At 33.2% G+C, this 26,763-nt stretch overlaps 2 protein-coding genes across 4 annotated transcripts in view; both read right to left on the minus strand.

The window, feature by feature from the left end:
- Positions 1 to 26,763, minus strand: part of LOC143223814 (dynein axonemal heavy chain 6-like) — a 753,870-nt gene that overhangs the window by 189,242 nt on the left and 537,865 nt on the right. The gene's annotated exons all lie outside the window — the stretch shown is intronic.
- Positions 10,490 to 26,570, minus strand: LOC143223806 (putative ATP-dependent RNA helicase DDX4). Of its 2 annotated transcripts, none has more exons than XM_076452264.1 (3): positions 26,222 to 26,564; positions 22,463 to 22,775; positions 10,490 to 10,827 (listed from the first exon to the last, which is right to left on the minus strand). In XM_076452264.1, the coding sequence occupies exons 1-3, from the start codon at positions 26,285 to 26,287 to the stop codon at positions 10,793 to 10,795; spliced, it is 414 nt and encodes a 137-aa protein (XP_076308379.1). In that variant the 5' UTR covers positions 26,288 to 26,564; the 3' UTR covers positions 10,490 to 10,792. The 2 variants fall into 2 exon arrangements, with proteins under 2 accessions (XP_076308379.1, XP_076308377.1); XM_076452262.1 differs by lacking the exon at positions 10,490 to 10,827 and adding an exon at positions 18,354 to 21,843 and having other exon boundaries at positions 26,222 to 26,570.

Genomic DNA, 26,763 nt, shown 5'->3' on the forward strand with positions numbered 1-26,763 from the left:
TATCACAGATAAATTAACTGTCTCTCCAGAGTGAAACTGACCAAAACCAACCCAGGTGCAGCAACATCCTTGGAATAAGATACATCGATGGAGAGCGGAATATAAGAAACTGTAACATTCCTAAGCACCTCCACTACGACCCACGACACAGAAGGAAAACATAATTGAGGTTGGAAGATCGACATCTGTAATACACGCGTGAGGACTCATGTTGGTTGATTTTACTTTAAATCCAAAACTTAACCATTGGCATTGTGGATAGAATGAGGGATCCCACATTAAGGGTCAATTGAAATTTGACGTCTTACTTCGTTGGTTTTTGTATGTTTTAATGTAGAGGTTATCATGCCTTCCACACCACCACCCTACTCTGTAGTGAATGATATTTCTATATGGAATTTCTAAATATTTAAATCATACTTTTCAGGTGTTCTTGTTCCATTAGACTCTCTACTGCGATTTATGCGCCTCAGCAGTCCACCTCCCCACCAACTTGGAAATCGAATGTCTTGAAAAAGGACTCTCAATCTCCACTAGAAGAAAAGAGAGGCTATAGAACAATGAGACAGCTGTCCATCTCTATTTTTAAAAGCGTACTATAATGATTTACTCAACACAAGGCATGATAAGGACGGACAGCTGTCCCATTGTTCTATAGCTATGTAGTCCATAAATGATCTGGTCAGAGCGAAAGTATTTATAAAGAAATTCCATCGTGAGGAAAACCTTTAAGTGATTTTTCTAATAGTATGGTGGCCCGGCATAGCCAGGTGGTCGAGACACTCGACTTGTAATCCGAGAGACGCGGGTTCGACTTCTCGTTGCACCAAATATGCTCGCTCTTTCATTCGTGGGGTCGTTATTATTTGACGGTCAATCCCACTTTTCGTTGGTAAAAGGGTAGCCCAAGAGTTGGCGGTAGGTGCCTTTCCTCTAATCTTACACTGCTAAATTAGGAATGGCTAGAGCAAATAGCCCTCTTGTAGCTTTACGCTAAATTAAAAAAACAAACCAGGTCTGTTTACATATGTTTCAATAAGAACTTTTACTTTAGTTATAATATTAGGTACATAGAATGTCTACGTGATATAATCATTCAAAGTAGAGGGGAAATAATTCGTAAAAGTAAATATATATATATATATGGAATTGTTAATTATTTTACCAAAACAATACCACTTTGTCATATATATGTTTTTATGTAAATATAAGATTTTGACAAAAAATGTTAACATACCAAATCGTCACAACAACTGTTGCCACCTGTTTTAACAAAATAAACATATTTTAACTTTCAAAGAAACAATAAAAGAAAACCATTACTTCTACAAAGATCTTTTTATCAGCTTCTTCTTCATCAGTAATTTCATCACCAGGACAAGGTATACAGGCGTCAGAAGCAAAATGTGCCATATAAGTCCCTCCTGGGCACGGCAGGCAGTAAGTTTGTAATCCATTGTCATAGTGACCAGGAGGACATGGATCTAAAGCCGTTAAAAGTACATAGCTACGAATTTATTCACTCAGTGTTAATTTTTATAGTTCTATCAACGAGTTTATTATCAAAAAACAAATTTAGTGTATCAAAACTACATTATATTAAAAGTCTTTCATCTTTTATGTTTAATGGAAACTACTAACGTTATTGTGTGTAATATATACTTACAACACCTGTCAGCATCTCTTCAGTATCCTCGAGTACAAGTGAGGTTTTCTACTAGAACATACACTGAAGAAAACAAGAGAAAGTTAAATCTATTTTTAGCTCATTTACTGTCACCGATAGGAATAGAAAGTTTTACACAGTGCGAGATTCGTGAGAAAAATAAACTCGTTCTTCAAAACGGTTTCTTAACAGCAGACTTTTATTTCTTGATATAATTAGTAACTGAGTCAACTCATTAAACTAATCACAGAAACTTGAAATTTTATGAAAGCACGCAGAATTTGTCTCTTTATCAATTATGTTATATCTTGAGGTACGTTTCACTTCCTTTGGTATTTCACTTGTAAAATTTGTGTGTGACAAAGTTGTGGATAAATCAAGATTTCTACCTTGAATCGACTTGAATACGTAATATGGGGAACATCTTTTGCCGTAATTTTAAGTTACTGATTATTCAGATTACGCTAATAAAAATCCACTTCGTAAATATGGTTTGTATCTTTCCAGTTCGTAAGATTTCGCTTGAATATACAGAAGCTGAGTGCATAATATCAAAAAAGCTTTGAAGGCTTACCACTCCTCTATAGAGGTTTTTGTTAATCCATCTAGTATACGAAGATGATGGTATATAATCACATATAGTTGCTGCATCAGTAACGTGACCGGTGTGTCTATGAGTAAAATAACACACAAATCTGTTTTATTCCCCAGTTGCTTGTGTATAAGATATAAATGAAAGTCTGATATTGTTTCATCCATACACTTACCATTCGTAAGGTAAGTGTTAAGATAAATACCTCGGTCACACACCCATTCAGTTTAAATGCAGGCGTGCCCCAAGGGTCTGTACTCAGCCCAGTACTTTATAATATATATATTAATCACATAACTTTTCAGAAAAAAAAATCAAAAACATTAAACTTAACCTCACTAAAACTAACATCATCTTCACAAAGTCTATCACTTTTCTAGGCCTTACCATGACTCACAACCTATCTTGGACACCACACTTTCAGAAAATCGCTACCCGAGCAAGTAATAGAATTTTCTTTCTTAAACGTATTAGTGGCCCCAACAAAGGCTGTTCTCCCAAAATTATTCTCGCATTATACAAAGCATTCATTAGACCCCTTTTCGAATATGGTAGTGCAGCCACATGTAACATGACTGAAAGACAATACTCAGTGTTACAAAACCTGCGAAACCGCACCATTAAAACCGCTTACCGCCTCCCCAACTATACTCCCGCAACATACCTCAACTTCCTAACTCAACTATTACCAATTAAGGATCGATTCATCAAACTTACCAAACGATACTACACTAAAGCTACTGACAGAAACTCCCAAACTCGCCAATTATTCCGACTGACAGACACACCTTAAGCCTGGGCAAAGTATACTTCACCATTAAACTGGACTACTAACCACAGGGACCAGTACTAACCATTACCGATAAAACAGACAATGCTGTGTTACCCATTTATATGTCATTAATGTTTTTACATTCCAGGTTGGGTACTGGGTTGGTATTGTTTTTCCGCGCCCACCCAGTGAAAGTGGTTTTCTCCGGGTACTCCGGTTTCCCCCCACATTTAATTTCTCGCCATTTGATTTATAGATTCCCCGCACCCTAGCTCTGTAAGGACCTTCTGTCTCTCTTCCTCTCACTCTCCACACTATCCTCTTTCCTATCGCTCTCTCCATATTTTATTTATTTTGTTTAGTTGTGGTTATATGTTTGTGACTGCTATTGTTGTTGTTGTGGCACTTTTCCAGACGGCCACATCATCAGTGAACTGTGAGGAGAAAATATGATTAGGACCCTTCAATGGCAAATTGTTTACATACATGGTGAAGAGTATAGGGCTAACCACCCCTTCCTGAGGGACGCCAGCTTCTGGAGTAAAGTACTCAGAAAAGGTTCCCTCTACATTTATTCTACACTTTCTAGTTTCGAAAACGTTAGATTACAGCGAATCATTCCACGCGGTTCATTCATGTTGAACTGTAGACCATTGTACCATACAGTGTCACATGCTTTCTCAATGTCAAGAAAGTAGTGCACTGGTTTTGTTAAAGGTTTATTTGCTGGCTGTTATTCCTTATTGAACATTAATATATTAGCATGCTTCCGAGAAACTGGTATGTGTTCTGAGGATAGTGATAAGTTAAAAAGTGCTTTTAGGTGGTCAAACAATTTTGTAGTGCCCTTTTTTAGAAGGATGGCTTGTATCTCATCTTCACACGGAGATTTGCTTTTTATTGCTTCAAGAAGTTCATGTATGGATATTTCTTTCGTTATGATCGTGTCTTTGTAATTTGTGATGAGTCTTGTATTTGTTTCAGATATACTTGTTGGGACAATTGGTTCTAATTGTTCTTTGTTGTTTAGTGTATAATTTGTTACTTTGTTGTAAAAATAAGCATTTATATCTGGATCTGTATGTTTTGAATGTATTCTGTAGTTGGTTCACTTACATTTGTTTGTTTTGAATTTCGTACAAAGCTACACGTGGCCCATCTGCGCTAGCCGTCCCTAATTTAGCAATGTAAGGCTAGAAGGAAGGCAGGTAGTCATCATCACCCACCGCATTTACATTATAACGACCCCGCGACTGAAAGGGCAAGAATGTTTGGTGTGACGAGGAATCGAACCCGTGACCATCAGATTACGACTCGAGCGCCTTAAACACCTGGCTTTGTGACTTCTAATTTTAAAATAAATCGAAAAAGGAAACACTGTTTTGAACAAACTAAGCAGTCAATTATTAATTATATATTTCATCCTGCATTTTATTATTAATTGTCAAAGTTAACACTATTTACATATACGGACGTTTTTTAGATCCATGTGAACCAGAAGTGAATGTCTCATCATTCAGTCCTTCTCCAAACAAAAGTTAGTTACTATACAAATGATGTTATTCAACGCTTATTTTCAACATGAGACAGTATGTTTAGAAAGGCTGGTGACAAGATGTCGTGACGGAAAAATGTTACTGGTCATTATTTTCTATCATGAAGAATACATCTCTTACCATTTCACCACCCGTAGCAACTTTAAAAAAAAACGTTTATTCACTTTGAATTGTTTCCGATAGTTTTTCAAGGTGTTCTCTTTGGTTTTTAGTTCTTGTAAACACTAATTATAGATTTCTATGAGTAGTCTATCAGATAAACAGTATTCAGTTTACAAATTGTAAGCAAGTCAGTATCGACAATCATGCATCTTTGAAAGTCTGAGAAATCGTTACTCTTGTCTTTTGTCTTGTTATAAATATATCTGAAATAAAGGTGTTTAGTCACATGTTACATAAAATTATCATACTATTTTAATGTGAAAACACAGTCAGTATATTTGGTTATTATAAAGTACAAAAACAAGAGATAAAATAAATTTTAAAATGTGATAAATAAATATATTTACTGGTATTATCACTGGAGAAGTAAAGCCATACTGATACTTCACACTTCGTCACCTGTACTGTTTTATCGATGTGTATGTGTATCTCTGTTTGAATACTGAATGGAAATTTGATTCTAGTAACTCAGAACGCTGTCATTATATGGTTCTCTTAACCGTAGGTATAATGTATGAAACATAATCTCCTTCAATATTATCACAGAACAAAAACAAACTGCTCTAAATTCATTTTCTTTTAACTTGTATTTTTCCATTTCAGTAACATCAATATTAGATCATCCCATTCCCCTCATGATTGGTGCAGCAGGAATAATACTTTTGATAACTTGTTTAAGGCAAGAAAAAATATTATTTTCTTATGTTTAGTTGAATAGATCTTAATATAATTTCTAAGATAATAATAGTTGAACCATTTGTGTACATTCTTGATGATAAATTTCAAGTGGCTGAGAAATCCAAAATGTTCATTAACTGGAATAATAAATAATGGTTACAAACACTTGCAGTAAAAGAAATAATAAGGTGAAATTAGCATCATTAGTTTATAATAAACTGTAATTTATGTGTGGATCATCATTTAAAACTTAAATTGTGGAGCAGTTTTTTCAATATTACAAGTTCTTGTAAGTATGTTATTGTTTAACCAGTTTTATATGTAAATACAATAAGGTACTGTGTGTTATTACAAATACTTGAAGTTGAAACGTGTTAAAAATTTGGAAACCTAAACTTTTACAATTAGAGTAATTGGAAAACACTTGAGATAAATACAAAAGGCATTTTCATTCAAAGAAGTTATTTTTTAATTAATGATTATCGTATTTATTTTAATACGATATTTAATTAAAAGTGGAATTTATTAGCAAGTATAATATTTATTAAATTATCCCTGTTATGTTATAACATTTTATTTCTGTTTAATTACTGCCATTCAACATGTTGAGGAAGCCCTGTGCCTCTGGTTGCTAAATATTATTATTTCTAGATTATAATTAGATTCTATTTTTAATTGAAATAACACTGATGTATAAATTATAGTTAAATTAAATCACTTATGTTATTTATTGGTGGTTTTCTTCTGTAGTCTTATAAGTTTGAAATGGTGCTGCCAGTCAGAAAGGGGGGAAAAAAGATGAGGTGATCGTCGAGAAAAATACATTAAAACCACAAAACTCAATAGTAAAATCAAATAAACATTTAAAATACAATAGAAAACCACACAATATTATGAAAAATAGACCAAGGAAAGTGCGGTATGTTCAACTGCCTCAAGTAAGTAATGTAATGATAGAAAATGTCATCATATTATTCTCTTTCCCAGCAAGAGCCTTGTAGTGGCAAAGCGGTAGGTCTGAGGACTTATAAAGCTAGAAACCGGGTGTCGTTAGCCGTGGTGGGTAAAGCACAGATAGATCACTATGCTTAATTTCAAATAAACAGACATAAGAATAATGTAATATATCTTCAATCATGTATGTTAACTTACTTTCTATACATTTTTTATGCTTGTGTTCTTCGTGAAGGTTAGACTCCGTTATAAATATAATGTGTTAAGGTTATAAACTTTACTCTCTAATCTTCCACCTTAAAATAAAGTTTCAATTTGATGGCACGGTATCACTTTTTGGATGGAAATTGTAGACGGTTTGAATGGACACCTAATGATACCTACCTTCTGGAAACGTTGTATATATCTATATAAAATACAGGTTTCTTCTTTATCTCTGCAGCCATTTCCAAACATGCATGAAATTTGTATACTCACTTGACCCTGTTTATGCGTCATGCGTTTCCACAGTAAATGCACAAGTTACACAGCTACGGATGAATCTTAACCAAGTTTGGTGTACAGCTTCCCTGTATAACAACGATCACTTTGTGTCATGTCTCTTAACAACAAATGTTATAACCTGATATTGTTGTTTGTCTATAAACTGAAAGTATATGATGAAATGTATAGACAACAAAAGTGGAAAAATTACACATTTTCTACTGTTTTAACATTTGGAAAGATATATATATGCAAAAAACGGCTCGTTTGGGTTGAGAAAATATTTTACATAGAAGAGCGAACAACGTTTCGACCTTCTTCGGTCATCGTCAGGTTCACAAAGAAAGAGGTAACTGACCGGAAGCTGACCACATGTTTAGAAAGGGTTGTGTAACTGAGTGTCGGAATGTAGAGGACGGTGTTATATGTCTCAATATATAATTTTATTATATTATATTAATATAGGTATAATGGCGTTCCTTTATATTGGTTTATTTTGGGTTAACGAATTTGCATTTATGTTAGCTAGAAAGTATTGGATTCTTTTACGGTCCACAGAAAGTTTAAAAATGTTTCATTTCATTTTTTATGAAGCTTCATTATTGTCGTGTTCTTCTTCCTCTTGCGTTTTAATTCAAATCTATATTCTCGATGTTGATAAATGTTGCAGCGCCATCTCGAAGCCAAACGGCTTCCAGACAAACCTTGAATGTTAGAATATTGAAATGAAAAAGCAGTCATAGATTAAGAACCACTATTGGAACTCAGTAGTAAGACCGAGTGCTCATTACTCTAAAACTGCTTTTAATACTTGTGGCGAGTACACACAGATAGCCCATTTTGTAGCTTTCTGATAAAAAAACAAACAAATAAACATGGAGGAAACTTATTGCCTCACAATTTTCTCGATATTTACAATAAGCTAACTTAAATATGCATCACGCAATTTAACATCCTCAAACGTAAAGCTGTAAATACCGAAATCCTTTTTCATTTCAATTTCTTCTGTTCTTTATTGCTTTTGACATTCTCATATTTTTAATATAACTTATAAATAATTGTTTACATTTTGTTCTCATTAGTACAAGAGGAATGTGATATTTTCCACATACTATCCCCCAAATCATTAAAGTTGTAAATATTTTGCTATATATAAGATAAACATTCCCCCATTTTACTCATTAAAAATCAATCATGGAGCCAATTAGTTTGTTTAAAATTTGGATATTTAACTAGAAATGTTGATTGAAGACGTATTATTTTAGCTGATATCCATTAAATTGATATAAACCAGTTATAAGTTTTTGCCCTGTATAAATTTTCTATATAATGGTATTTAAAATCAACTTATCATGATTCTTGATGTTTTTAGGAAGAAACAAAGAAAAAAAAGAAACCATTTAAGAAATACAGAGCTTACAGACCACCTTATTTTAAAGAATTAAGAGACAAGTTCCGAGAAATCCCCACAACAGATTCTGACAGTCCATAAAACTATCCCGAATGTCTTTTCCATTCTCGACGATTTTCTCCACCAATCAGAGATACTGAAATGAAAAAGCCCGGGGCGAATGGAAAGCCCTGAAAAACCGCGTCCTCGGGTCTTGTGGAGTTTTTGCCTATACAATGCTAGAAGACCAGGCGCTTGTAACTGAAAAGATCACCCCTAGTGAGTTAGATATTTTAGAAGCTGTTTCAATGATCCCTGATTATGAAAAGGCCCCGACAAATAAGTTTAATAAAAGAGAAAATAATATGATGTTAAAGCAAAAACTGACACAACCAACCATCTTGCAGACAAAAAACGACCCCGCTTGTACAGCGGTAAGTCTACGGATTTACAAAGGTAAAATTAGGGGTTCGATTCCCCTCGGTGGGCCCAGCAGATATCCTTATGTGGCTTTGCTATAAGAAAAACACATACACATAAACACCCATACAATAAATGAAAAGTACACAATAGAAAGGAAAACAGAAAGAGCGGAAAACATGAGCAAGCCTGCTTCAGGTTCTGATAAAACTAAACCAAAGAAATGCGCTAGGATAATCGTGAATGATGACAAACCTAAAGAGACATTAAACTCTGATTTACTGACAACGGTTTGTAGATTTAAAATTCTTTTTCTTTATAGTACTCAGTATTATACAGCATCAGTATATAACCATTAATAACAAGGATCTGCTCTTAATATTAAACTTTCACTTCATACAAGTTTATTTATACCTACATATATATATATATTGCACTGAGCAACTGAAATATAATGGAATTAATAGTACATTATTAATGCTAATACAAAATTACTGTTATAAAATAATTACAACCATTCTCATATTTAATTTCTGTGAATATCTGACATCTTATTATCTGTATCTGGTTCAAAATTCAATTAATTTCTTCATTTATCTTTACGTTTACGATTAATATTTAGTAGAAATGAATTCACATTTTTAGAGTTAAAACATTTCACTTTAATGTAATGTATACTGTGTCAAACTGTGTGACCAATATCATATCGATGTTGCATGCTTACAATCAGTGTTGTTAAGATCCTGAGGCATCCACAACTACTGAAAAAGATGCATTCAGAGAATCCTTAATGTTCAGTCATTTAAATACATGTAATTCTTCCAAAAGAGACCGATACATGTTCGATACTATTGAGGTCTGATAATTCTGTACCCTAGTTAAGCTGATCAATCATCTCTTCTTCAATATTATTACACGTGGGAAGACAATTATCATCCATTCAGCTGAAGTCAGAACCAAACGTTAACATATATGACAGCATATTATGTATCGTCTTAATGACATCTGGAAAACATAAAGGTCAGAGTGTCCATTCGTGATTTTTCATTATCACACATATTTCCACTACTGATATTAAAGTGAGTTATTTTGTGTCTTACTATAACTAAAATATACCTTGTCTCAGTAGTATTACCAAACCTCTTGTGTTTTTAACCGTACATACACTGAAATGACGTTCGGTTGCAGCTACGAACATCTGATTCTGTTTTTAACAGTTATCCCATAATTGTAGCGAATCGTTAGATAACGGTAACTTACTTAAATGTGGACTTTATTCTTTTCAGTCCAGTAACAGTGTATTTGTACCATTTTGTTACACGTGATTCCACCATATCTTGTTAATAACACTTTGAGACATTTTGCATCAGTGTTTGTTTTATAGTCAGTCAACTTTCATTGGTCTGACAGACATTTAGTGAAATATCCAGCTGTCTTCTTTTGGACTTTACTAAGATTATTGAATATTTTAAAGAACTATAAACTCCGTGATTTACTACAGTGTTACAACTATGATAAGACAGTTTGAAAACTCTTCCTCTTTATAGTCATTTGTAGATCAGATTACATAACTTTTCATGCTTAATTTATATAACAATGAAATGAGGAGAACAATTGACATTTATTTATAACAGTAGTTTTATCTTGTTTTAGCAAGTTAATATTTGTGAACAAACAATATAAATGTAAAACATTATTTAAAGCTATTATCTGCTCTATATTACCTTTCTCACTATTTGGGACAATACTTGAGATATATTTCGTAGTTTTGAGAAAACGTTTATCAGACACCTGAAACCAATTTCATAACTTACAATTTTCATACAAACATTTATTTGGTTTTACTCATATTATAGTAAAACGACTGCTACATAAAGAATAAATTATATATTTTTAAAATGTTTATTAACTTATTATTGTTATTAAAACATTTTTTTCGATTGATGATTAATCACTAATTATAATGAAATCTTCAGGCAGAAACACCAGCTTCAAAAGAAATAAAAGACGATGAATGTATCCAGAGGGATATGTCAAGCAACATCAGGCCTCCCTCTACTAGACTTGTCTACAATGCTGATAAAAGTATCACTGTAAGACTTGGCAGTAAACCAGAACATCACCAGAGACACGTTTTTATTGTTATTGAAAATGCTGAAACCGAAACAAATTTATTACTGGGAGAGCTCCGAAATCAACACTCATGTGTCAATTAAAATGTTGCCAAAGCGAACATAATCTTATTGTACATGAAACTAAAAATAATAATCAAGTTAAATATGTTGACATCCCTCACAAGATTGTTTTTACAAGAGATCCGAAACTGAAACCAAAACCCAAAAATTAAATAACCCATGGGCTGCTCAAAAGCATACCATATTAAAAAGAATTACTTTACCTTATCTCATAAGTTACATTTTGTACATTTTACTCAGTGATATAAATAATAAATAAAACATACTCATGAAAAACAAAGAATATAATATTCTCCTGGGTCTTCTCTTTTTTGCTGTCAACTGTCATGAAACTTAAGCTCACTTTTCTATTTACGAAATTATTACAATTAATAATGTTTTATGTAATTAAATAGTACAACTAAGAACAGAGAATAATAATACACAGAAAACACTGTTCTATAAATGTGATAATATACGTTAAGGAAATCAGCTAAGCTCACCTGTGTGATTACTGTGTAATCAGTAATTTCCATCAAAAAAATTTGAAACCAAATGATAAAATAGACAAAACTGCATAAAGAAAACAACAAACCAGATCGCTTGACAGATTGAAACTTTAATTTTCTATTGGGTATAAATAATGTAGTGTATAACTATTAGCATTTGTGAAAGATGAAATTGCAAGAGTTGGTCTGATTATCTAGTTAATGGTTTGTAGACGAATAACAAACAGAGCTATATCACCGTGTTAGCTTTGGTGTTAATTGAGCAAGAAACGTGGAGACATATGAGAAACAGACACATACTGACATTTATTTATATAAATTCAATGATAGTGAACATTTTAAAAATTCAACTAAAGCCCAGTAAAGTATGGCTGAAAGCTCCATTGTAGAAAACAATAGGTCGTAATGAAACTCCTTCTTTACAAATATAAGGTAAACCATAGAAAATTATGGCTGATACCTAATGGCATAATATTCAAATTGTTTTTATAAGTAAGAATGCCATCTTTATTAATTTCAGTGAATATCTTGGCAGTTTTTCATCACTTTTATTAATAGGGTTACTCTACAGCTCCTCTGTCTTTACGAGAAACTATCAGAGAGATGGATCGTTAGTTCCACTGATATATGAACGATACTACACCACAATACAGGTAGACCTAACTTTCAAATGAGTTGCTCAATTTTAGTCAAGAGTGAGATGTGGCGAGTCAGCTGTAAAGATATTGTTAGTTTAGTTACTGTGAGGAAAATATTCATGTTTGCGCTCCCAGTGGGGAGAAATAACTCCATCATTGATAAGGGTAACATGTGTAATAATCTTAGGTGGATCACGCATTAATGTACAATATTCTTTAACAAATGCTACATACATCAACTAGGTGGCATTCATGACAGTAACACTAGTAGACATTGATAACTATCATTTTCTCCCCCTTATTCATACCTGTGAGCATCACCCAACAAGGTGAAGCACCCATACAGAAAACACAACACTCCTACTACTGAAGCTGGAATCAACATACAGGTGTAAAATCCAAGTCAAGCAAAGTACAGGACTATCTTAAGTCCAAAATATTCCCTGAAAAATTGAAAGGAACAAACACTGAAATGTTTCTTATCAAACAAAATATAGTGGATACAATAACTAATGAGACTTCTAATTTAAAATGTTGAACATTTTCAGTAGCATATAAAACAATCAGATCACTTTCAGTTAGTGACTTGGATACACCACCTGTGACTAAACCTGGATTTTAAAAAGATCTATTGATAACTATATTTAAGTTGAACTATAGTTAATTATGAAAACTTCTTTCACACCTACAAATACATGGAAACCACAAACTATGGATATCACAAACCTAATGGATGCTTCCTCCATGATCAATTTTAATCAATACAATCTTAAACATAGACATCACAAACAATGTAATGCATTTCTCTGCAACTGAGACCAACAGTAACATGAGCATGTTTTAACATGAAAAATAACGTTAAAGACCTAACAAGAGCCCATTGATCATGTGCTCAAAAGGTGCCTCAGACAGCAGACAACAATTAAGGAAAGTTTAGTTCTTATATGCTTTCAGCAAAAACAACAACTTATGTTTGGGCTAGTACGGTATGTTTAGTATGATTTACATTTTATAAATTGTACCATGTAGTTTCCATGTACACACAAAAGCTTATAAGAGAACAGTTTTGGAAAAATAAACCGAGGATAAACATGGGTGAGTTTTCAGTGAACATTTCACTGAAATATATATATTAGCTGGAGTTTTAAAAGCCACCTAGCCCTCTTCCCCAAAGCTATGGGGTTGTACATATTTTAGATGCATATTGAGCCATCCTGGACAACTTTCAGTATGAAATAGGCTTTGTAAACAAAAATCAAATCACTTACTTGTCATTTTACCACATGAATCAATCTGACAATCACATAAACCTAGTAAAGTATTTGAAACAACATATCCAATTAGGTTTGTAAGACCTCTAGTTACACATTTCTAAATTAACCAGCTATGATTTGTCTTGTAAAAACAAAAGTTTATTTCACATTAAATCTGAATGAAGTTTTGTGATCATATGCAATAGATGTTTAAATATTGTATAAAATGCAACTTTACGATATATGTGCAGCTGTCCAGTCAACAGCACAACCTAATACTGAAGTATTACGTCACATCTACCAGAGGTAAGACATACAAAATTTATTTCAGTACTGCTGAATTTTGTTTACATGCTTTTGGTTTCAAATAACTCATCTCCACTGTCCCCATCAGAATCTAATGCTGTACATTATTTTACCAAATTTAAAGTTTAAGTCAAAATAACTTAGGAAGAAAGGATATGTTTAAATTTAAGCATAAAGCCACATGATGGGCTATCTGTGCTCTGCTCACTGTGGGTATCAAAACCTGGTTTCTAGCATTATGAGGTATGTAGATGTATCACTGCCCCACTGAGGGAGCAGAAAAAAGGACAAGCATCTATAATACAGAAATTGTTCCTGCCAGTAATGACTAATGAGAGTAGTGTTTGTAAAAATCAAATTAAGGCCACATATGGGAATGTATTGATTCATTTTGTCTCAGCCAAATCCAGCTTTTGGATTGAAAAATTCTGTGAAAAACAATCAACAACAAACTACATTTTCATTGTTACAATGATATCAAACAAAGCTTTATATGGCTCAGATATCCAACTTTAATGTTATATGTATCACAGGAGACAAAAAACAAATACAGGAATTATTCCAGTAATACCATGATTCTTGCTGTACTTTAGTGTTTATCTTATTCTTGATATATATAAAACAAAAGGTTTATTTCTTTGTAATTAAGTATATAGTTGCACAATGGGCTATCTGTGCTGTGCCCCACTATTGGTTACAAATCTTTAAATGTTTTGTTCCACTCTGAAAGTTAAGTAACTGCACATCTTACTGTCCTAAATAACAGATCTTAACACTTGTGATGGAATTTGTAAATACCAATATATCCATTTAAAGAAGTGTTGCTGTAACAGCAATGTTTTTATTACTAGGCTACACATAAAAATGCTAATGTTATTTTAGATCTAAGCCTAAATCTAGTATTTAGACTGCAAATGTATATATCAATAGATATCCACACTTTCACTGTAACAATGATAAATAGAAAACATTATATACACTCAGGTTCATAACACATGCAAGACTTGCAAAGTCTTGTCATTTGAATACCTGAAATATTTTATTATTAACAACATCAGTATGTGCCAAGATAAAATTTAGAGCAAGTTACAATATTATATTTTTTAAATACATGCCATGGATTTCCAAACCTGGTTTGTTGAACAAACCAAGTAACATATGCATGAGAAACCTCATGTTAGCAGTCATTTTTGCCACAAAAACCGGTCTTGCAAACTAACGTATCACCTAATCTGCCCATTGTCCCCCTCAACAATAACAATGTCTAACATCATGGACAAACCTTGGAACAGAACATGTTTAAAATGGTGCTGCCTTTGAGAGTCGTAACAAAGGCAAGTTGGTTAGTTGATTTAGTGTTTTATGGCACAAAGCAAATAGGTTATCTGTGACAAACATCCGGTAAAAAGGTAAAAATAAAATAAATGTAGTAAAATTCATAAAAGGAAATGAAGGTAAAACAAAACAGCATTGAAAAACATAAATAGCATAAAACCAATGTTGACATCTAGTCTACAATAAAGAGAGAAATCAGAGTAAAAGAAGTTGTAAAAACGACTTTCTCTAGCAAAATGGTAATGATCATAACCCGCCAGGAAGACCAACAGGTAAGTTCAAGAACCACCGTCAGTCACCTGAAGTTGGCCTTTCCAGTCCTGGTTCCGGGTTATGTGTCATAGCAGCCATTATCAAAATGTAAAATGTTTATCACAGTTACCAATTCTGAGGTTTATAGTATACTGACTGTTGCAAACTAATAATATATGCTATTTCTCAGCGAGTTTGATGACTATCTTTTATAATCATTAGACAAGGTTCTAGAAATTTCAGTTGGCAACAATACTGGCAGTCACTAGAACTTAAATACACATATCTTCAATTGATGATTCTTTACTCTAGAATCTTCTACAAATTTATATAACAGATGAGAATTTCACAATACATATTTAACACAAGAAGTGGCGTGCTTTTCCAAATATTAATATATACTTAACTAAAACAAACGTTCATATTAAAATAAATATATGTTAATGAAATGCCGTTACAATCGAAACTTCGTGAACTAAACCCAGGTTTTGTTTGCTTGTTTTTGAATTTCGCACAAAGCTAGTCGAGCTAATCTGTGCTAGCCGTCCCTAATTTAGCAGTGTAAGACTAGAAGAAAGGCAGCTAGTCATCACAACCCATCTTACGGATGTTTATAAGAGAATAACTGTTGAAATAATCAGAAAAATCGTTTCATTGAACTTGTAATTTCATGTTAACATACGTTAGCATTTTGTAGCAATGACTGTTATTTTCATTTTGAGGGTTAAAACTTTAATGATTCATGACTATTTTATAATACTTATTATTTTTTGTGGTTTTTCTTTTTGTTATATTATCTTTTTGACAATTCTGTACATTTTTCACAATATTTGAATTAAATTTTTTACAAACTGAAGTGATTTTGTACCATGAAATGCAGTGTAGGGAAAAGATGCATGTTGTGTGCGTTTTATTATTGCAAAGCCACATCGAGCGATCTACTGAGCCCACCGAGAGAAATCGAACCCCTGATTTTAGCGTTGCAAATCCGTAGACATACTGCTCTACTAGCGGGGGGGGGTTATGGAAGAGATTTCTTTTTTTCTACATCCAGGTAAAGGAGAAACACCTTCTGTATTACTACTACCCTCAAGTAGAGGCAAAATTTAAGATTTAGAGTCAATATAAAAGTAGAGAATTGTAAAATGTTTGTCTTTTTTGGTGATTTTTAATGATTTTGAGCTATTTTTAGATGTTGCTATTTCTGGATGTTCTAATGACCTTTTTACATCTTTCTTTTTTTTTTTTAATTTGTTCATATCACAGTGGAATACAAACTATTTTTATTTATTTCTTGAGGGGCCCGGCATGGCCAAGCGTGTTAAGGCGTGCGACTTTGTTGTTTTTCTATTTATTTAATCTAAAATCATCATTGTTTCATTTTCTTTGTTTTCAGTTATAATATGAACGTTGATATGTATGTCATTCATGTGGCTTTCAAAATATTTCTTTTCTTCTTCAGAGTTGTAGCTGCAAAACATCATCGATAGCCAACACCAGATTTTGATTGTTTTGAATTGCGCGCAAAGATACTCGAGAGCTATCTGCGCTAGCCGTCCCTAATTTAGCAGTGTAAGACTGGAGAGAAGATAACTAGTCATTACCGCCAACTCTTGGGCCACTCTTTTACCAACAAATTGTGGGATTGACCGTCACATTATAACCTGGATTCGAGCCCGCGACTCCTCAGATTAAGAGTCGAGTGCCTTATCCACCTGGCCATGCTGGGCCCAGATTTTGGAGATGACAATGTTTAAGGTACTAGAAAATATTGTTTCCAATTTTTATGAGCTTTTTGAGTTCTTCTTTATTCATCATCTAGTAACCCAAAGAAAATAAAAGAAATCTATAACATTAAATAGTTGGTCAAAATCATAAATTTGGCGAAGGAGAACAACATTATTCACACACTCAAATAATCTAGGTTACAAAATGATAAGTTTAAAATGACTTAAAGACTTTATAAATATTTCACCTCTGGAAATATGTACGTAGTGCTGTGGCGACATGTAACTGATAAGTAAATAAATATTTATATAAACAATCCAGTTATGTTGCGTGTATGATACATTTTAATATACAAAGTTTGGGATTAAAAAAACAACTGTGTTCCTTTAATATGAAGAAAGCCACCCGGCAGAGAGCATGGTAAGTCAGTGGATTTGCAACGTGAAAACACGGGTTGCGACCTCGACGCCTGTGTTGAGCACAAAACAGATTGCCAATTGTGCAGCTTTGCGCTTATCAACAAGCAAAGAAAAATAATCCTTATCTTGATAGTAACACATATATTGATTACTTAATTATCAATTTATTTGATTTACTGAAAATCAGCGTGGGATGTTTGCATATTTTATAAACAAAAATAATGCAGATTGCATAGTGTTATGGAAGAAGAAATAGTATCTCACCCTCCAAGTGGTGCACAACACAACCAAAACACCTATAATATTTTAATGTTATTTAATAAACATCAATAATTCTTTGACCAAATACGAAATGTTCAAATTATCTTAAGAAAAATGCGTGGAAAATTATTTTTAGACAAGAAAAATAAGTTGTTTTTTTTCTAATGTGCAAATGCCGACATTCAGAAGGGGTGTATTGAAATCACTGGATATTTCGGAAATTATGAAATTAGCTAGCACGCACATTTAAGCCCTCCTGGTGGCACAACAGAATGTCTGCGGACTTACAACGCTAGAAACTCGTGGTGGGCAGTGCGTAGATAGCCCATTCTGTAGCTTCGAACTTAACTTATATCAAGTTAAAATCACACCTTTTATTATTATTGTATGTTAGAGGGTGTGGACAAATAAAATAAAATAGGATTAACCGATTGTGAAGTTTGACTAAACGTTTAGTACTGACACGTTAATGATAGAAACTGGTATGTTGTTAGAGTAATAAAACAAAGAATAAAGTAGACCTTTTCATCAATTTTTTTTCTAGCTTCACTGAAATTCGCGTTTCGTGAAAGAAATTCACAAGTGAAACATTTAAAACAACCTGTTCAAACACCTAAATTAATGATGAGTAATACAGTCTACAAAATAAAATTTAAATCAAGTAAACAACATACATTCCGCCCCTATAGGGCCCGGCACGGGCAGGTGGGTTAACGCATGCGACTCGTAATCTGAAGGTCGTGGGTTCGCTTCCCCGTCGCACCAAACATGCTTGCCCTTTCAGTCGTGGGGCGATATATTATGACGGTCAATCCAACTATCCGTTAGTAAAAGAGTAGCTAAAAACTTGGCGGTGATGACTAGCTGCCTTCCCTCTAGTCTTACACTGCTAAATTAGGGACGACTAGCGCAGATACCCATTAAGTAGCTTTGTGCGAAATTCAAAAACAAACAAACCGCCCCTAAAGGCATAGAACATGAGGTTTAGGTAATTAATTTTCTTTTATCTTTTCAGCATCACCAATGTCTCCCACTGGTACAGCGGTAAGTCTACGGATTTACAACGTTAAAATCATGGGTTCGATTCCCCTCGATGAACTCAGCAGATAGCCCGATGTGGCTTTACTGTAAGAAAACACATACGCACACTGATGGCCTGTATTTTTAAGAAAACAAGAAAGCAGCAAATCAAAACATAAACTGGGTACTAATTCATCACTGAATTTAGGCGTAAGTAGTTAAAACTCATAAAAATAATTGTTTGTTTGTTTTGAATTTCGCACAAAGCTACTCGAGGACTATCTGTGCTAGCCGACCCTAATTTAGCAGTGTAAAAGTAGAGAGAAGACAGCTAGTCATCACCACCCACTGCCAATTCTTGGGCTACTCTTTTACCAATGAATAGGGGAATTCACCGTCACATTATAACGCTCCCACAGCTGAAAGGGCGAGCATGTTTGGTGCGACGGGGATGAGAACCCGCGACCCTCAGATTACGAGTAGCATGCCTTAACTCGCTTGGCCATGCCGGGCCTAAATATAATTAAACATGCCATTACTGATTCATGTTTCTAATTACTTGTCATTTGCTACCCAGTGGCTCAGCGGAATGTCTGTGGACTTACAACGCTAAAAACCAGATTTCGATAGCCGTGGTGGGCTGAGCACAGATAGCCCATTGTGTAGCTTTGTGCTTATTTAAAAAAAAAACAACAACAAACTTGTCATGTAGGTTTTACTGCATGTAATGTAACTCCTTATTTGAATTAATTTTGGCAAAATTAATAAAAATAAAGTGGTTGCAAGAATTATGAAAAATGTGTTAAAAAGGGGATTACTTAAACATTTGTTAATTTTAGAAAGTATATTCATTTTTCTTTTCGTTTTTGTAAAGTGTCGCTTGTTCCTAGCTAAATTTGATTGGTTACAACACTTATACTATAAGTCTTATAGCATCGTTCTATTCTGAGATATTGTTATTCGGTTGCTTAGCAAAATAGAACGTTTCTAACCGTTTTTGAGAGTAGGATTTAAACGTAAGTACTCTTAGTTATCTATTTACCCACATTTTTACGTTTTGAAAACCAAAACTTTTATTAAACTTGTATGTTTTTAATTTAGTGATTTATTGAGTTTTAAGTTTACTCTGTTCCAGACATTAGGTTAAGATGGCTCGTGCTATCAGGAAGCAACTAAAGATGCGGCGTAAAGCAAAGGCATTGAAAATTGTAATGTAAGTATGTGTGATTCACATAATTATGTTTGGTTTATATTAATTTGTAAAAAGTAGGCCAGTATGTTTCACCAACACATTTTTTCCTTTAACCTGTATTGGCAAAATTCTCGAAAGAATAATCAGTAATTGACTCTCCACATTTTTGGAGATAACATCAAAATTACCAAAAGAACAAAATTGATTTAGGAAATTTAGACAAACAACAGCTCATTTAATTAGATTAAGTGAAACTATAATAAACAGCTTCAACAATATCGAATGTACTGTTGCTTGCTTCCTTGATATCGAGAAAGCATTTGACAGTGTATGGCATGATGGTTTAAGGTTCCAAATGATTGAAATGGGACTACCGCGTGGAATTATTCGCTGGCTGTCCAACGTTTTGGAAAATAGAAAGTGAAGAATGAATGTTGAGGATACCTTTTCTGTGTACTTTACTCCATAGGCTGATGTCCCTCAGGGAGGGTTAGTTAGCCTTATACTCTTCATTATGTATGTAAACGTTTAATTCACCATTGAAGGATCCAAATCATGGATTCTCTTCACAGTTCGCAGATGACGTGGCAGTCTGGAAAAGTGCTATAATACCAATAGTAGCAGCCACTAACATACAACCGCAACTAAATAGAATAAGCGAATACTGTCAAAAATAAAAATGAACACAGCAAAAACACAACTCGTAGTCTTTACGAAATTGACAAAACAAAAAACAACTGCCAGAATTATATATGAATGGCACACTACTTCAGACTGCCTCAACGGCAAAATTTTTAGGTCTAACCTACGATTCTAAATTAACTTGGATCAATCATGTTAACGAAATTAAGAATAAAGTCTGGTGAAGAACTAACTATGCTGGAAGTCTAACTGGTAAAAACAGTGGAGCATCTACAGATAACATACTAAAAATCTATAAAACATATATTAGACCAGTAATAGATTATGCAGCTCCAGCATGGATAACTGTAAGCAATAAAATAATTAAAACCAAACTACAAACAATCCAAAACACACTCCTTACAACAGCATAGAGATAGAGTTCCAAGAACAACATCATCAAAATTCATACATAAATACTCAAACACACCAACCATACCAGATAGACTCCAACATAGTACAATAACGTACTTTGATAAGAACTGGATGAAAAATGAATTACTATGCAAACTACATAGGTACCTCATACGTGATGAAGCTAGTCCTAAACATCTCTCCCCAGTCAATTTATATTTTAAACATAAAAATGAAAATAAATAAGTAAAAATAACATAAATTAATAAAAAATAATAACAATAAAAAATAAATAAAGTGCCACCAACAAACTTGACATTATGCTGTTATGGCAAAATAACAACTATAAATGTACCAAAATACATGGACATAGCCCTGAAAATGACCAAAATAATTTTCAGTCCAAATTATATTACTGTAAGACCAATATAAATACAGGGAGGACGAAGTGGTCAAGTAGAACCTGACCCTCCAGGGTAAAACATATACCGAGACAGAGAAAGTGGAGGGGGTAGGTATTTAACCATTTCAAAATAATTTCAGCTGTTGAAACACAAAACTAACGTGTTTAAAATTTAAACTTGTACCCACAAAAGTTCATCTAGATTACAGAAGAGATATAGAGAGTAAGTTGTAAAAACACATAAGCAATCATACCGAAAGATATTTCAACTAAATGTACATCACAATACAACAAAACTGAAGAGTTAACTGTTTGGTTCAGAGGAAAATAATGTAGTAATTTTGAGTACAAGTGCTTGAAAGTAGATACTGAGCATGGAGGATGCATCATCCTCCAAGTGAAGAAGGGCTATCATCATGTTGTTATGCTCCATTACAGTTCCTCCAAACAAGATTTTTAGGTGAGAATCAGCTCAAGCCTGGTAACACACAAATTTCATCATCTCCAAAGCCATATTGTCCATATGAATGCCAATCTTTTGGTAACCTGGTCTAATAACTTATGTTGGAACTTCATCTAGATTTTGGTTTGTCTGTATAAATAGGTCTCTCTGAGCATTCTGTTTTTCAGCATACCAATAAACACCTAGGAGAATTTATCAAAAAGTCTAAAATCAACAGTAGAAACATTTTATCTGTTGCTTGTTGTTAATCTTCTGTTAGCTGTCTTACATCACAGCTTCATCCATTTATCTGTGTGCAAGAAGTTAAAGTTAACATGTGGAAATCTATATTTTATTCTGGTTCTCTCACATGAATATTATTTAATACCTGTAACCTTTGGCCAATTTTCCCTTTGAACCAAGCATTTTTCCAATAGATACAGAGGCAAACATTTAAATTTAAATGTTTATATTTAAATTCCTTTTCACTTTTTGTTTTACATTGTTAAACAGTAAGCACAAGCAATCATTTGATTTCAAGAGAGAATTACCAACTCCAACAAAATCTGTCACAGTAACACTCATTTGTATGTACCATGGGCAACTTTCCATTGACTTATCCCTCTATTTTAGAAAAATGCTAATTCTCAAAACATTATATAAACCAATTTACCTTTTTCTTCATTCAGTCTTGATACACTACTTTTTTGGACAATCTCTACTCATGTCCCTCTTTGTTGCATTTGTAGCAAACTGCAATAATTTCCAATATTAAAAAACTAATTCAAAGCAATTTGAGTAATAACAAGCCTTTCGTAATACCTGAATTGTTTAATATTTCTATGAGTTTCTGCCTCTTTTCATATTGCTGGACTTGGTAGAAATTCTGTTTGACATCCATATTAGCAGAGCCAACAACACCAACTGCTAAAAATAAATAATCTGGCTTAAGAAACTCTGCTGCTAGTCGCTGTATTTCTTCAGGGAATGTAGTACTAAACATGAGAGTCTGATGCTTCGATTTTACTGTCATGGAAGGATCGTCCACCATTTTTATCACAGCAGGCACAAAACCCATGTCTAACATTCTGTCAGCTTCCTCTAAAATCAGATAACGGACTTGAGAAAAAGCCACCTGTCAAAATAATAGAATAACTGTTAACTGAAAGAGGTAAATAACATTAAGCTTTGAAAAACTTAATATATCCCCTCAAATTTTCCTCCAAAATATCTTATATGATGAGATATTAAAAGTTCTTTTGATCTTTTACAACCATTTGTTTCAGATAAGAGTAAGCAAAAAACTGAAACTTTTACCCATAATTTAATTTTTATTCCATTGTAATAACTATCAAAATGGTAGAGACTATTAAATTTTCAGCATATGTGAATACAGTTAGGTATAGACTATTATATTTCACTGCACAACTTTTTGAAAAGTTTTTGCTGATTGTGGCAGGTACCTGGTGGGTATGTACAAATATAGTTTTGGTTTTGCTACATCACGTAGGAACTCTAAGAAATAGACAGTTTACCGGCAATAACGTATTTAACTGCATTTATGTTTGTAATATGCTATTAAGTTCAACATAATTAAAAGTGGTTTGCTCCTGATTTTCGTTTGTATTCAATGTCTGGTGCATCACGTTGCAGTATTCAACAGTAGTCAGCAAGCATTGACAGATTCCACTTGCCCTGATATCGTTTTCCCATTGTAGCAATGTCTTGGTGAAACTGAAGATTTTGATGAAACAGTACGTGATCAGCAGCCAAAAATCTATAAGGAACACCCAATAGTGTTCAAGAAGCAAAAACTTTGTTGTGCAGTGTTTTCAGCATATGTGAATACAGTTATTCAGTGTATAAAACTGAGTAATAAATCTATAGATTCCTAAGATTCTCAGTTTTATGAAGTTTACAAAATCATAAATATATTGTCTGAAATCTGAGATTTTCCTTCTTTTAAACTCCCTTCCTTGCAAACTTCATCACACTGTAAAGTTGTGAAACCCAGCATTTGGTAGCTACATTCAACTTTGATACTAATGCTTTTCTATTATTTATAAGCCCCTTACTAAGTTTCCCCACATCTGTTTTGGTACTTTATTAACAAGAACAAGTTTTGGTTTATGGTTATCAACTTTATTAATTCCAGGGTTATATTTTGCTCTGAGGTAAAGGAAAGTGTTACATTTCTTGAACACTTACATAAATTAGTATAAGGACAGTATGCAAGTTTTCTGTATACAGTGGGAAAAACACTAACTATTTATATTAGTTTTAATATTTTAATTTACCATTGCTCCATCTCTAATAATGTGCCCTATTATGGTCTACATACAAAAACTATCAGATGAACAGTTAAGTAGGTTTATGCATAATAGCATAGCAAATAATTATCTAGAAGTTTTTTATTGTGCAATAAATAGTTAACTGACCAAAAATTCAAGTTGACACTAAACTGTCCCACAAGTCCCATGCAAGTGCATGTTACAGTCAGTAACTAATGAGTCACCAATGGCGGATTAACTTGTAATAAACATTAGTACAAATTTTACAGCCAATATACATTCATTAGTCAGCCATTCTGCGATTTTCGTTCAGCTTTGGGCGTGATGGTGAGTAAAACAAAATACATAAAATATAACACGCGGCCAAACTGACTAATGAATGAATATAAGCTGTAAAATTATTACCAATGGCATAAATGTAGATACAAGTTTGGCCTCCAAATTTGATTTGATATCTTTAATTCGCACGCTCAATCCATTTTTAGCCACACCTTTTTTTCCCACTTAAGGTGTTTTTTTATTAGATTTTAAAGTAAACACGAATTACTTTAAACCTTTCAATAAAGATACACTTTGAAAAGATTATTTATTCGTGAAATAATTTATATAAATGTTTTTAAACAACGTTGTAGATAATTTAATCAAGAAATATGATTAACTAACCTCTTGTTTGGGTTGAGAAAATATTTTACATAGCAGAGCGAACCTCACGATGACCGAAGAAGGTTGAAACGTTGTTCGCTCTTCTATGCAAAATATTTTCTCAACCTAAACGAGCCGTTTTTTGCATATAAATTTCTCAACAAGTGGGTTTCTCGACATTACTGATTAACTAACCTCGTTGTATCTCAACAACTTTGGAGATTTTAATTATTTAATTCTAAGTCAGTTATAAGGACAGCATAATTATCTACTTTTATATTTATTATATTATCTATATAGGACAGTTTAATTTTGAACGCTTTTTCTAAGCCAGCAAAACATGAATTTAATTTAATATATTGGTCGTAAGACGGTTGTGTTAGGCCTAACGTACTTTTAATATTACATCCTTTACGAAGAGTGTGTTTAATTGAATTCACACATTGCTAGATTAGAAAAGACACTTACATCCTAACACTTAGAGAATAAACAATATCATGTATTATTATTTACATTTTGATTCTGAAAACATTTAACTCTGAGTTTGTGATTTCTGCTTAATTATAAAGATAATCAACCTCAAGGAAGGATGAAAGAAAATCTAAAAGTTTACTTTGAATGTATTCAGTAAGAAAAATAAATATTTACTTATCTAACGTCATTTTCTTCAGGATGTGTATTGAAATGTTTCACAACATATTACTTTTACATGATAAGACTACTGTTTGCTTATGCTCTGCCCATCACGGGTATCGAAAACCAGTTTCAGGACGGCTGATATGGTGATAACACTTTTACCAAAATAAAGCGGTGAAGAACGTTTCGACTTTCGTATATTTTAACTGCAAGTGGGTTTCTTGTCATTACGAAACCGTTTTATTATCGGTTTGAGTCCACAGACATATAGGACTACTGAAGACAGACCAGAAAAACAATGAGTGAGACACTAAAGAAAATGGAAACTAAACTAAACTAACGTGGCAGTTCAGAGAGAGAGAGAAATCAGAAGAGTTCTAGGAACTTTGTAGAAAATGGATAAAAGCCTCACTAAATGGTCTTTGGGTGGAGGCAAAGGCAGCAGTCCCTGTCTCGAAAAGAAAAAGTTGGGTAGATGTGAACATGAATGTAATTCATTCAAGTTCAGATCAAATCAATCGATTCTGGGTCTGGCAGGTTGCCTGGGCTGAAAGAAAATGGATAAAAGCCTGATCCCTATACATAGAATCACTGAAGGCAGATTACAGGAACAAAATATGAAGGACTAAAAGGGAATGGGCTTCTTATCCTTTCGTTTGTTACTGTTAATAATTAACACTAAAAATCGCTCTTTTTCTTACAATAAATCATAAACTAGTTTTTATTTGTTGTTACAAATGCTACATCATTCTTAATTAGATTAAAAGTTTCCATCCTATCTAGTTTGAAAAAAAAATTGTCTTTTTTATCGTGTTAGGATACAGAATATCATAAAGTAAAAAAATATGAATAAATGCATGATACAAAAGTTCAGTTAGATATGTATTTTTATTTAAATATGAAAACCTAAGAATATTAATATTTTAATGCTATCAGTGTTGGAAGGAAAGTAAGTTAATTTTAACAGACATTTAAACAATTACACGTGCTATGCACAAACATAAAAACTTACAGCTTCCATGCTTTTCTGTTTCACAAGTACAAACGTTAGCCACAAAGATTTCCTTTGACTGTACATTTCTCAGAAGCTTAGACACATGCCTGATTGTTTACATGTAATGTTGGTTTTATGAACCTAATGACCAAAGTTACCTTAACACTTAACCAGAAGTACAAAATAACTTTATATTTATTAAAAATATTTTCGTTTTAATATGCACCTTTATTTTAGCGAATGAGGTCATCGCTTAATTTGCTTTAACCTAATTAAAAACTTATTGTTATGTGTTGATATTTAAATTACCGCCAAGTGTCAATTACATAAGCATGTAATAAAAAAAATTAATAGTGTCAATAAGCATGCAATTACATAAGATTTAAGTAATTCGTAAAAGAGTAAAAAAGTTTACTTACGTGGAACCTGCAGGGTTACCAAGAAGAACAGAAATATCCAGTCGTACGAGGACTGTTCAAAAAATACGCGGACTGACGTCATAAAATGCACTTTATTTAGAAGTTACAGGTCTGGGATCCCTTCAAAGTACTCTCCTCCCC

The sequence above is a fragment of the Tachypleus tridentatus genome, chromosome 8, assembly GCF_004210375.1.
Source record: "Tachypleus tridentatus isolate NWPU-2018 chromosome 8, ASM421037v1, whole genome shotgun sequence".
In the NCBI taxonomy this organism is placed as follows: Eukaryota; Metazoa; Arthropoda; class Merostomata; order Xiphosura; family Limulidae; genus Tachypleus; species Tachypleus tridentatus.

Excerpts from the sequence above, each read along its gene's own strand:
- LOC143223806 (XM_076452262.1), bottom strand. The coding sequence starts at position 26,287 with ATGTACAGTCAAAGGAAATCTTTGTGGCTAACGTTTGTACTTGTGAAA. Across the intron at positions 22,776-26,221 it reads AACAGAAAAGCATGGAAGCT|GTGGCTTTTTCTCAAGTCCG; the intron begins GTAAGTTTTTAT and ends TTATTTTGACAG. Across the intron at positions 21,844-22,462 it reads AGAAATATTAAACAATTCAG|GTGTTTATTGGTATGCTGAA; the intron begins GTATTACGAAAG and ends AAATTCTCCTAG.